The sequence below is a fragment of the Drosophila serrata genome, unplaced genomic scaffold, assembly GCF_035046125.1.
Source record: "Drosophila serrata isolate PLE 108 unplaced genomic scaffold, ASM3504612v1 contig_382, whole genome shotgun sequence".
Taxonomy (NCBI): domain Eukaryota; kingdom Metazoa; phylum Arthropoda; class Insecta; order Diptera; family Drosophilidae; genus Drosophila; species Drosophila serrata.
In genome coordinates, this window is record NW_028257280.1 from 1978958 (window position 1) to 1988164 (window position 9207).

The 9207-nt window shown below is 47.1% G+C and overlaps 4 protein-coding genes across 4 annotated transcripts; 2 read left to right on the forward strand and 2 right to left on the reverse strand.

Annotated features, from left to right (window-relative positions):
• The first annotated feature begins 340 nt into the window (after positions 1-340).
• On the forward strand, positions 341-3312 carry SPARC (secreted protein, acidic, cysteine-rich). Its single transcript, XM_020955717.2, has 3 exons — positions 341-527; positions 2178-2349; positions 2405-3312. Exons 2-3 carry the CDS (start codon positions 2191-2193, stop codon positions 3155-3157), a joined length of 912 nt encoding a protein of 303 aa, XP_020811376.1. The 5' UTR covers positions 341-527; positions 2178-2190; the 3' UTR covers positions 3158-3312.
• Positions 3313-3442: 130 nt separating this feature from the next.
• His2Av (Histone H2A variant) lies at positions 3443-5290 on the reverse strand. The gene is made up of 4 exons (XM_020955719.2): positions 4996-5290; positions 4581-4658; positions 4257-4370; positions 3443-4000 (listed from the first exon to the last, which is right to left on the reverse strand). Exons 1-4 carry the CDS (start codon positions 4996-4998, stop codon positions 3770-3772), a joined length of 426 nt encoding a protein of 141 aa, XP_020811378.1. The 5' UTR covers positions 4999-5290; the 3' UTR covers positions 3443-3769.
• A 347-nt stretch (positions 5291-5637) lies between these two features.
• ball (nucleosomal histone kinase 1) lies at positions 5638-7940 on the forward strand. Its single transcript, XM_020955691.2, has 2 exons — positions 5638-6175; positions 6233-7940. The coding sequence occupies exons 1-2, from the start codon at positions 5933-5935 to the stop codon at positions 7868-7870; spliced, it is 1881 nt and encodes a 626-aa protein (XP_020811350.2). The 5' UTR covers positions 5638-5932; the 3' UTR covers positions 7871-7940.
• IntS12 (integrator complex subunit 12) lies at positions 7929-9158 on the reverse strand. Its single transcript, XM_020955972.2, has one exon. The coding sequence runs from the start codon at positions 9008-9010 to the stop codon at positions 8012-8014; it is 999 nt and encodes a 332-aa protein (XP_020811631.1). The 5' UTR covers positions 9011-9158; the 3' UTR covers positions 7929-8011.
• Positions 9159-9207: the final 49 nt, after the last annotated feature.

The window sequence follows — 9207 nt, forward strand, 5'->3', positions numbered from 1 at the left end:
CTTGAGCCAAGCTTTATTCGTAAGGTAAGTTAGTGATGATCTCTCCCTTAGGATATACACATATACATATACACATATTTAGTTTCGATAAGTGCGCTTAAGTACCTGCTTTTTATGTAGCATGCCCCACAACACCTGTTTTGTTATTCAGTTCTTTCTAAATCAAAAAATGTTTCTTTTCCAAATGAAAAACCCCGAGAAAAAACCTGAGAGCTCCGCTGAAGAGACCACACAAGACGAAGACCCACAGTTGGCCCAGTTCCAAAGGTATGTATCGAATCTGCCTTAATTACAATTATATTGTTTTAATAATAAAACAAAAATCCATCAAAATCGAGCCAATCTGTGTTTTCATTCCGAACGAACATGTTGGAACGGCAACATGTTGGAGGCAGATTGGGGGATCGCTCCAGTTTAGCGATCCGTAAACATTCGGAAGCTTTCCCAGAGGCACACCAGTCCGTCGCCATCCGCCAACGCGCTTAGACATTTGACAAGGAATATAATTTTATAAAAACCTACGTACAGTGAGTATATAATAGGAGTGAAACAAAGGATCAAGTGTTTAACTCGCTCTCTTGATAAGTGCACATAAGTTTCGTAAGCAAGTGCTTCCCGTCTAAAATTACTGCAAGCTCAGCCATGTTCCCAAGTTCATTGATCTTCGATATTGAATCGATTTTAAATAAATTGCTTAAAATTGCCAATCAATTTGCAAGAACTCTTGTGCTATAGTTAACTCTAGTGAGTCCCAAAACAAAATCAGTTCGCTTTTTTGCAAGGCCAACTATGTGTGGAAAGAGTGTCATCATCTGGTTTTTTGCTGTTCCGTAAATTCAACTAAATTGTTCTTTATGGGGGAACCAGACCCACACTCGCCTCCATTCATTGCTCCCTCCCCCGCCTCCAACATAAACATTGCATCTTGGACGCTGCATCACGTCATTGTTTTCTAGATTTGTCGGTATAATTAAACTGCAGCAGCACACAGTATATATACATACGATCCGCTGCGGAATGCACTGGCACTGCAAGCAGCAGCATTCAACTCGGATATTCCTGGAAGTCACAAGATACATTTGCAGTGGATTTAATTTTTTATTCAAAAAAACTACGATTAAGCAAATCTTTGTGCCCCAAAACGGAAGCGAGAGATCCTGATAAGCGGCTTGGGGCCAAGTCAGGCCTGATGATAAGCCAAATGTGTCGTTGTTGAGCAATTAAGTGTACTATATACCATATACTCTATATATACATATGTATATATATATAACATAGAACTAGGGCGACGTCTTGGATTGATTATGAAGGAAGTGTATGAAATAGCTCGGTTTTTGAAACATTAAGGTCAGCTTTAATCGGGGACAGATGAGCTACTACTTAAAAATATACACTCGGACTTGGGGTACATACAGAATTTTGCACTAAAGATGAAGATGATGATGATTTCATGAACGAATCTCGGCGAGTAGCTTTTGAACTGGGCAACACATGTATTCAACATGCCTGACGGAAAATCTGGAACTTTTCTATGCGGTTGGAAACATGTAAAGCAAACATTTAACATTCCAGGAATTTCTTCCTTTTATCTTATTTACATACCCAGGAGTATAGTCTAATTGATATATATATTTAATATTCCAGAAATGTATCCATTTTATTCAAAATTCAAATTCTTTTTAAGTCGGAAATAGGTAGTAAACAATGAGTTCGCTTTGTCTTGCTTCCCCTGGGATTGCCACAGATCCATAAATTAATTTCCTCTTCGCAAAATGTGCATGCATATATTCGCAGTGACCTTTTGAACCCTGTAACGACAAGACTTTCTTTCGGCTTCTTCAATTGTGTGCACAATGGGATAAAGGCACCGGTTCCCTTACAAAGGCTCAACGTGATGTAAAAACCACCCCGTAAGGGTGAGTTACACGACCGTTACGTTTCCTTGAGCAGAGTACAGTAACGTTGAGAAATACTTATTACGTCGTCTTCTTGAAACGGAAGTTGGACAAGGCCAAAGCTAATCTCAGGGCGGCTTGGATTTCCCCATTTCACCATGATTTTTGTGTGACCTTTATACAGATTTGGGTCGCTGGTTTAAATTGCTGATAGGAACAGTGGAGATTTCCAAACAATCTTTACAAAGATGGGAAAAGTTGTTATATTTTAAACATTTTCAGTTGACATTGTATTATGCGCTCCCTTTGGCTGCTGCTCGGCCTGGCACTGCTGGCCCTGAGCCAGGTCCAGGCCTCCGAGGAGGACTCTTTGGGTGACTTGGACGATCTCGATCTGACCGATATGGATGAGAACGATGAGGAGTTCCTGCGGCTCCTGGAGGACAAGGCGAAGGTGGGTTTACCTTTAGCTTAATGAATCAAACATAGCTTTAAAATCCTCTTCCCAGGCCAAGGATGTGCAACGGGAGAACGAGATTGCCAGCCAACTGGCCGAGGTTCAGCACAATCTTCTCAATCCCGTCGTGGAGGTGGATCTCTGCGAGACGATCCCCTGCGGCGCGGGCCGCATCTGCCAGATTCACGACGAGAAGCCCGAGTGCGTGTGCATCCCGGAATGTCCGGATGAGATCGATACCCGTCGCCATGTCTGCACCAACACCAATGAAACCTGGCCATCGGATTGCTCCGTGTATCAGCAGCGCTGCTGGTGCGACAGCCGTGACGAGCGCTGCGCCAACCTGGACAATGCCCACATGCACATCGACTATTATGGAGCCTGCCACGAGCCAAGGACCTGCGACGGCGAGGATCTAAAGGACTTCCCCAGGCGCATGCGCGACTGGCTCTTTAACGTGATGCGGGACCTGGCCGAGCGTGACGAGCTGACCGAGCACTACATGCAGATGCAGCTGGAGGCGGAGACGAACCACTCGCGCCGCTGGTCGAATGCCGCAGTGTGGAAATGGTGCGACCTGGACGGCGACACCGATCGCTCAGTCTCCCGCCACGAACTGTTCCCCATCCGGGCTCCGCTCGTCAGCCTGGAACACTGCATTGCCCCCTTCCTGGAGTCGTGCGACTCCAACAATGACCATCGCATTACCCTGGTTGAGTGGGGCGCCTGTCTGGAGCTGGATGCCGATGACCTCATAGAGCAATGCGACGACGTCAAGCGGGCCAAGCCGCATATGTTGGGCTAATCCCCCAAAAATGCTTCCCTACTTTTGTAGAATGCCATAAGCACTAACCACTTGTGTTTCCTTAATCCAAAAATGTCTACTTTTGCACGACTTTATTCTAAGAGCTTTGTGTTTAATGAAAATAAACAAAGGTAAATAATACTTTCAAGGGTCAACATAGACTTGGTTTTTCTTAGGTTCATTCAGGGGATTTAAAGTAAATCTTCAAGAAATTATTTTAAAAAAAATTGTAAACTGTAAACGGTAAAAATCTTGGCAAAATGTTACAAATAAACAGAATTGGCGTTTTTATTTTAATTTTTATTAAATTTATTCGTGTAATTTTTTGCTCTAAATTTAGTTTTCGTTTTTGTTTTTGTTTCATACTAAACCTCGCCGTGAATGCGTGCGGGCGTAAATACGTTTTGTGTTTTTTTTTTTTTGTTTTTGTTTGTATGTTTATATGCTTGTGAGTGTTGGGCAGATGCTAGAATTACATATTTATGTATTACGTTGTATATAAGAAGTGTGTGCTTGCGCACAGAAATGATTACAACTCGTCGGTTTGTTAGCTTGTCTCTGCTGAAATCTGAATTTAAAATTACTTTCAAAAAAGGTGCGGACTGGGCTAGCCTAGTAGGCCTGCGACAGAATGACGTTGCCCTTTCGCTGCGGATCCTGCACTGTGTCCTCTTTCTTGCCGATCAGCGACTTGTGTATGTGCGGAATGACACCGCCGCCGGCAATGGTTGCCTTAATCAGGCTGTCCAGCTCCTCGTCTCCGCGAATGGCGAGCTGTAAGTGGCGCGGCGTGATACGTTTCACTTTAAGATCCTTTGATGCGTTGCCTGCCAACTCCAGAACCTGAAAGGCGGTAAGAATTGTTTTATTAGGTGGAATAATTTTTTAAACGTACAATATATACATTTCAAATATATTACAAATGTATGATCAATTTTCCAAGATTAGATTACTTAGATTACTGTTTTCAAGCACAAATGCTAAAATTGCATTCCGCTTTCTCCGAAAAAGATTCCATTTCTTCTTCACACGACTTCTTGGAAAAGTACCGCTTTGCGGAAAACAGAAGGCGGGAATACAACGCTCCACAAACACTCACCTCGGCGGTCAAATATTCCAATATGGCAGCGGAGTAGACGGCTGCCGTGGCTCCAACACGTCCGTGGGATGTGGTGCGACTCTTCAGGTGGCGGTGGATACGACCCACGGGGAACTTAATTGCAAATAGGAGGAAAAACACAAAGAACATTAATTACCGGCCGACTTGTTTATGTTTTGCCACCCCCGAAACAGGGCATCGCTCACAGCAACAAAGCGGCACCCTGTTTGTGGTGGAATATGCTCAGGGCGAGGTGAGAACGGAAAAGGCGCCAAAAGTACAGACAACAACAGCAGCGGCAGTGCCGTATCACGAATCACTCACCTGGAGACCCGCGCGCGCCGATCGCGATACCGCCTTCGCCTTGGCCTTTCCGGAATCCTTGCCTGCTTTGCCGCCAGCCTGTCGAGGGGAAAGAACACACACACTCTGAGTATAAAACGAAAACACAAGCCAGCCAAACACAAAATGGAGGCTCCTCGGCCGTCGCTCCAATTGTGAGGTTAGGCCCGATCGCCTCCGCAGCAATAACAAATGCCCGCTCTTTTGCCGCCGAGCCCACAGCGCACGGGAGGAGCGCGGGACAACGAACCGCACAGTTTTCGCGCTACGTGGTGGCCACCGCCGGCGGCCTGCATCAATATTTGATTCGCGGGGGGCACGCGCAATACGAACAGAGGCTGCTAATGCTGCAGAAGCGACGTGCGCTGCCGCTCAAATATCCCAGTTCCGCAATTACCATTTCAGTTCAATCGATTTTTCTGCTGTTTGCTAGATGCGCTTGCGAAAATGCTCTAGGCACTGGGGTTTCTGCCGCGATGGGAATGATTGCGACCACGGAATCGAAGCGTAATTTGGTTGTTTTCCTGCGAATTATTCTCCTCGAAGCGAACGCGTCTGTTCGGCACTTGAAAATTTTTGTTAATGTGGTAGTGCTGGCCAACAGTGTTGCCAGATGAATGATGATGACTTTGAGCCTAAAAAATCCCGAGCTTTTCAAATTTCCCCCTAAAAAATCCAGTTTAAGCTTAGTTAGGGATGTGATATCGGTAAATAAGTATTCTACAAAAAACTATCGCCAACATTTATTTTGCCTAAAATATGTATATTTAAGGGAACATTTAGTTTCTTCCATTCAGGACATGGTAATTTTTATCAACATTTTGCAACGCAGTGAAGAGTCCATTCCGACCCCTATAATAACAAGTATTTTTAATCATCATCAGAAAAATAAAAAACAAATTATGTTTAAACTGTTATATTGCCATCAATATTTATATATACAAAAACATTTGGACAACTAAATGAAGAACTAATTAGAAACAATTTATTTTATGTTACTTTATCCGTATCTGTAAAAGTACCATCTCTAGGAGCGGCCAGTGTGGCCGTTCGTTGCAATTGAAGAGTTAAATAAACTTTATTTATTTTTTGTTTCCGGAAAATACACGCAAAAAATATATAAAAAATTTAAGTAGAAGGTCGGAGGTCGTCTACAAAGAAATAGAAAGTTCAGCCCGATTTGGGTCTCACACAAACAAATCGTGCCATTTATGCTGACAACCCTGCTGCCGACGCTTCCCTTTCCGTGGCAACCCTGCGCGCCCTTGTTTGTGGCGGCATTTCGATCGGAATTGGCAAACACACTTTGAGAAGCCAACAGTTGTCCATAGAAAATGCCGCGTGTAGCCAAACCGAAGATTGCTGCCGGCCCAGCGCCGGCGAAGAAGGCGGCGCCCGTCAAAAAGGCCAAGAAGAATATGTACAACATGCCGGAGAAGGTGCCGGAGGGCACTGTCTTCACCGATTTGGCCAAGGTGCAGTGGCGCATTGGTCCCTCCATCGGCGTGGGCGGCTTCGGCGAGATCTACGCTGCCTGCAGGGTGGGAGAGAAGAACTTCGATGCTGTTGTGAAATGCGTGAGTTGGGCTGAAAGTAGGTTCGTAAGAGATTTGTGCTAAAAACTTTCATTTCAGGAGCCCCATGGCAATGGGCCGCTGTTTGTAGAAATGCACTTCTACCTTCGCAATGCCAAGCTAGACGACCTAAAGCAGTTTAAGCAGAAGAACGGCTTCAAGTCTCTGGGCATGCCGTATATCCTGGGCAACGGATCGACGGATGTGAATGGCCAGAAGCATCGCTTCATTGTGATGCCACGCTACGGCAGCGACATCGGCAAGTTCTTTGAGGCGAACGGAAAGCGCCTGCCCGAGGGCACAGTCTATCGACTGGCTATCCAGATGCTGAACGTCTATCAGTTTGTGCACGGCACCGGCTATATCCATGCTGATCTTAAAGCTGCGAACATACTGCTGGGCCTGGGCAAAGGCGGAGGCGCACAGGCCTATTTGGTTGACTTTGGCCTGGCATCCCACTATACTTCGGGAGAGTTCAAGCCAGATCCCAAGAAAATGCACAATGGAACGATTGAGTACACATCGCGAGATGCCCATATGGGCGTAGCCACCAGAAGATCCGATCTAGAGATACTCGGATATAACCTTATAACATGGATGGGTGTCGAGTTGCCCTGGGAGACACAAAAACTCTTGGACGTTCCACAGAAAGTGCAAAAGGCCAAGGAGGCATTCATGGATGACATTGGCAACAGTCTCAAGTCGCTATTTCCCAAGGGAGTACCGGCTGCTATTGATGATTTCATGAAGTACGTTGCCAAATTGTCGTACAACCAGGACCCGGAATATGAAAAGTGCCGTCTAATGTTTCAGAAGGCTCTTAAGCAGATTGGAGTACCTAATAGTGGGGATCTTGACTTTAAGATGACGCCGCAGACCAGCAGCAACAATAATATCAGTCCGCCGGTTACTAGCAAGGCAGCAGCAGGAACCGCCAGGAGAGCCAAGAAGGTGGAATCTCCTATGGTAAATTCATCCATCGATGAAATAATCTCCGCCAGCGATGAAGAGGAGGAGGAGAAGAAGAAGCCCATTAAGAAGGCGGCGGTGAAGGCTTCGCCTACAGCTCGCAGAGTCGCCATGAAGGCTTCGCCCGCAGCTCGGAGTGCAGCCATAAAGACCTCACCCGCCCCTCGGAGTGCAGCCCTAGAGTTTCCCAAAAAACGTGAGGGTCCTACAACGCCCAAGCAAAAGCGTGTAAAGACTGAGTCCAATTTGACGCCGAAGACCAGGGGCAGTCCCAAAGCCAGCCCTAAGCAACAAACGCCCTCGGCAGCCCTGCCTAAGACGCCAAAGCCTCACACTCCCGGTGCCAGCGCCAAGATCAATTTCAGTCCGGCGATTTCGGTACGCGGGCGGCCCGGGGGAAAGACTGTGGTCAACGATGATCTGACTCCGAATCCACGCTCCAACAAGACCTACGAATTCAACTTTGAGCTGGACGTGAGCATGGACGCCAATGTCATAGTGAATGTAAAGCGCAAAAGGAAGGCCGCCAAAGATCAGGCGGCGGCTACTTCAGAATCTAGGACTCCTTCCTTACGCAGCATAGCCAATTCGAAGGAGGAGGGCGGTACACCCGTCACTCGTGTTAATTTTCGCAAGGTAAATGGACACGCCGGCGTTGCCGATGATGCCTCATCTCCCGGTAAGAGTCCTCGCACACCAACCGTCACCCTGCGCAAATACCAGCGTTAGGTTATTGTTTTTTTCTATTTTTGTAAGTTAAGTGCTTTGGATTAATAAATTCGTAATATTATTTCCCAAATTTTACACTTTAATTTAATTAATCTGTTTACTTAAATTTAACTTAATCCTAAAAATTCAACAAAATAATGGTCACTGCTTCGACCTGCGCTTGCTGGTGCTGCTGCCACTTTCGTGGTGCTTGGAGGAGCTGCCCTTCGAGCTGGACTTTGCGCTTGAGCCGCTGCGCCGTGATGAGGATGTGACATTGCTGCTGCTGTGCTTCTCCAGCCCCCCAATGGCACTCAGCGATGGCGCCCCTGACGACTTGCTCGAGCGCTCTTCCTTGTGTGATTTGGACGACGACGAAGATGAAGATTTGTGACCGTGTTTGCTGCTGCTACTGCTACTGGCATTTGTGGAGCTGCTGGGTTCGGGCCTATAGAAGGGCGATGACGAGTTGGATGAGTTCGATGAGCGCGAGGAGGCCACCGAGGACTTGGCTTTGCTGCTGCTCAGCGGCATTGGCTCGTCGGCTATGAAAACGGTGGGCGTCACTGTCGTCGCAGCGGAGGAGGCTGTCCGACTGCTACTCGTGGGTTTGTTGCAGCACGTATCGCATTGCCAGGTCTGCTCCTGGTCGTCAGCTGCCTCCTCCTTCGTAATGGGCGGCTTGTGGCACTCCTGGTGGTACATGGCTCCGCATTTGGAGCACTCTATCAACCGATTGGTGGCCGTGAAAACCATCTCGCCGCACACGCAGCAGTTGAGATCGCCAAAGTCTCCAGTGTCGCCCGTATTCACTATGCCCACGGCACTCAGGCCGTCATCCGAATCGGCAATGGTATCCACTGAATCGGAGGGCTCCTTGTCCGGCGAATTGGTCAGATTGATGATCTCGTCCACATTGATGGGCTGCGGTGGTGTGGCAGCCCGGCCCGGGAAGCTGGCTTCGTCCTCAACCAAGCGCTGGGTCATGCTGTTGGTCAGACTCTTCTCCGGACCGTATCGCGTCTTCAGAGCCTCGTCGAAAAGGAGGCGCAGCTCGGCGGCGGAGGTGGGATTGCTCGAGTGCAGCAGCTTGATGGCCTTTTTCAACACGGGGTCCACTTCCTGCGCGGCGGCAGCCGCGGCAGCTATGTTGGCGGCCATCTAACCGGCAAATTTCTTCCGCGAAATAATAAATAATTCAAAATGTATTAATTTTTTCCCAAAAAAAAAAGCGGCCCAAGAATTACACTATCGATAGCACGATAACACTGGTCAGCTGCAGTGGTGTCATTTCCGTTTTTTTCCCGTCAGATTTGGATTATTTTTGACGTGTGATAGCGGAATAATATGAAAACAGC

Excerpts from the sequence above, each read along its gene's own strand:
- SPARC (XM_020955717.2), top strand. The coding sequence starts at position 2,191 with ATGCGCTCCCTTTGGCTGCTGCTCGGCCTGGCACTGCTGGCCCTGAGC. Across the intron at positions 2,350-2,404 it reads TCCTGGAGGACAAGGCGAAG|GCCAAGGATGTGCAACGGGA; the intron begins GTGGGTTTACCT and ends TCCTCTTCCCAG.
- His2Av (XM_020955719.2), bottom strand. Across the intron at positions 4,371-4,580 it reads CGGCGCGCGCGGGTCTCCAG|TTCCCCGTGGGTCGTATCCA; the intron begins GTGAGTGATTCG and ends TTTGCAATTAAG. Across the intron at positions 4,001-4,256 it reads TGGAATATTTGACCGCCGAG|GTTCTGGAGTTGGCAGGCAA; the intron begins GTGAGTGTTTGT and ends ACCGCCTTTCAG.
- ball (XM_020955691.2), top strand. The coding sequence starts at position 5,933 with ATGCCGCGTGTAGCCAAACCGAAGATTGCTGCCGGCCCAGCGCCGGCG. Across the intron at positions 6,176-6,232 it reads TCGATGCTGTTGTGAAATGC|GAGCCCCATGGCAATGGGCC; the intron begins GTGAGTTGGGCT and ends CTTTCATTTCAG.
- IntS12 (XM_020955972.2), bottom strand. The coding sequence starts at position 9,010 with ATGGCCGCCAACATAGCTGCCGCGGCTGCCGCCGCGCAGGAAGTGGAC.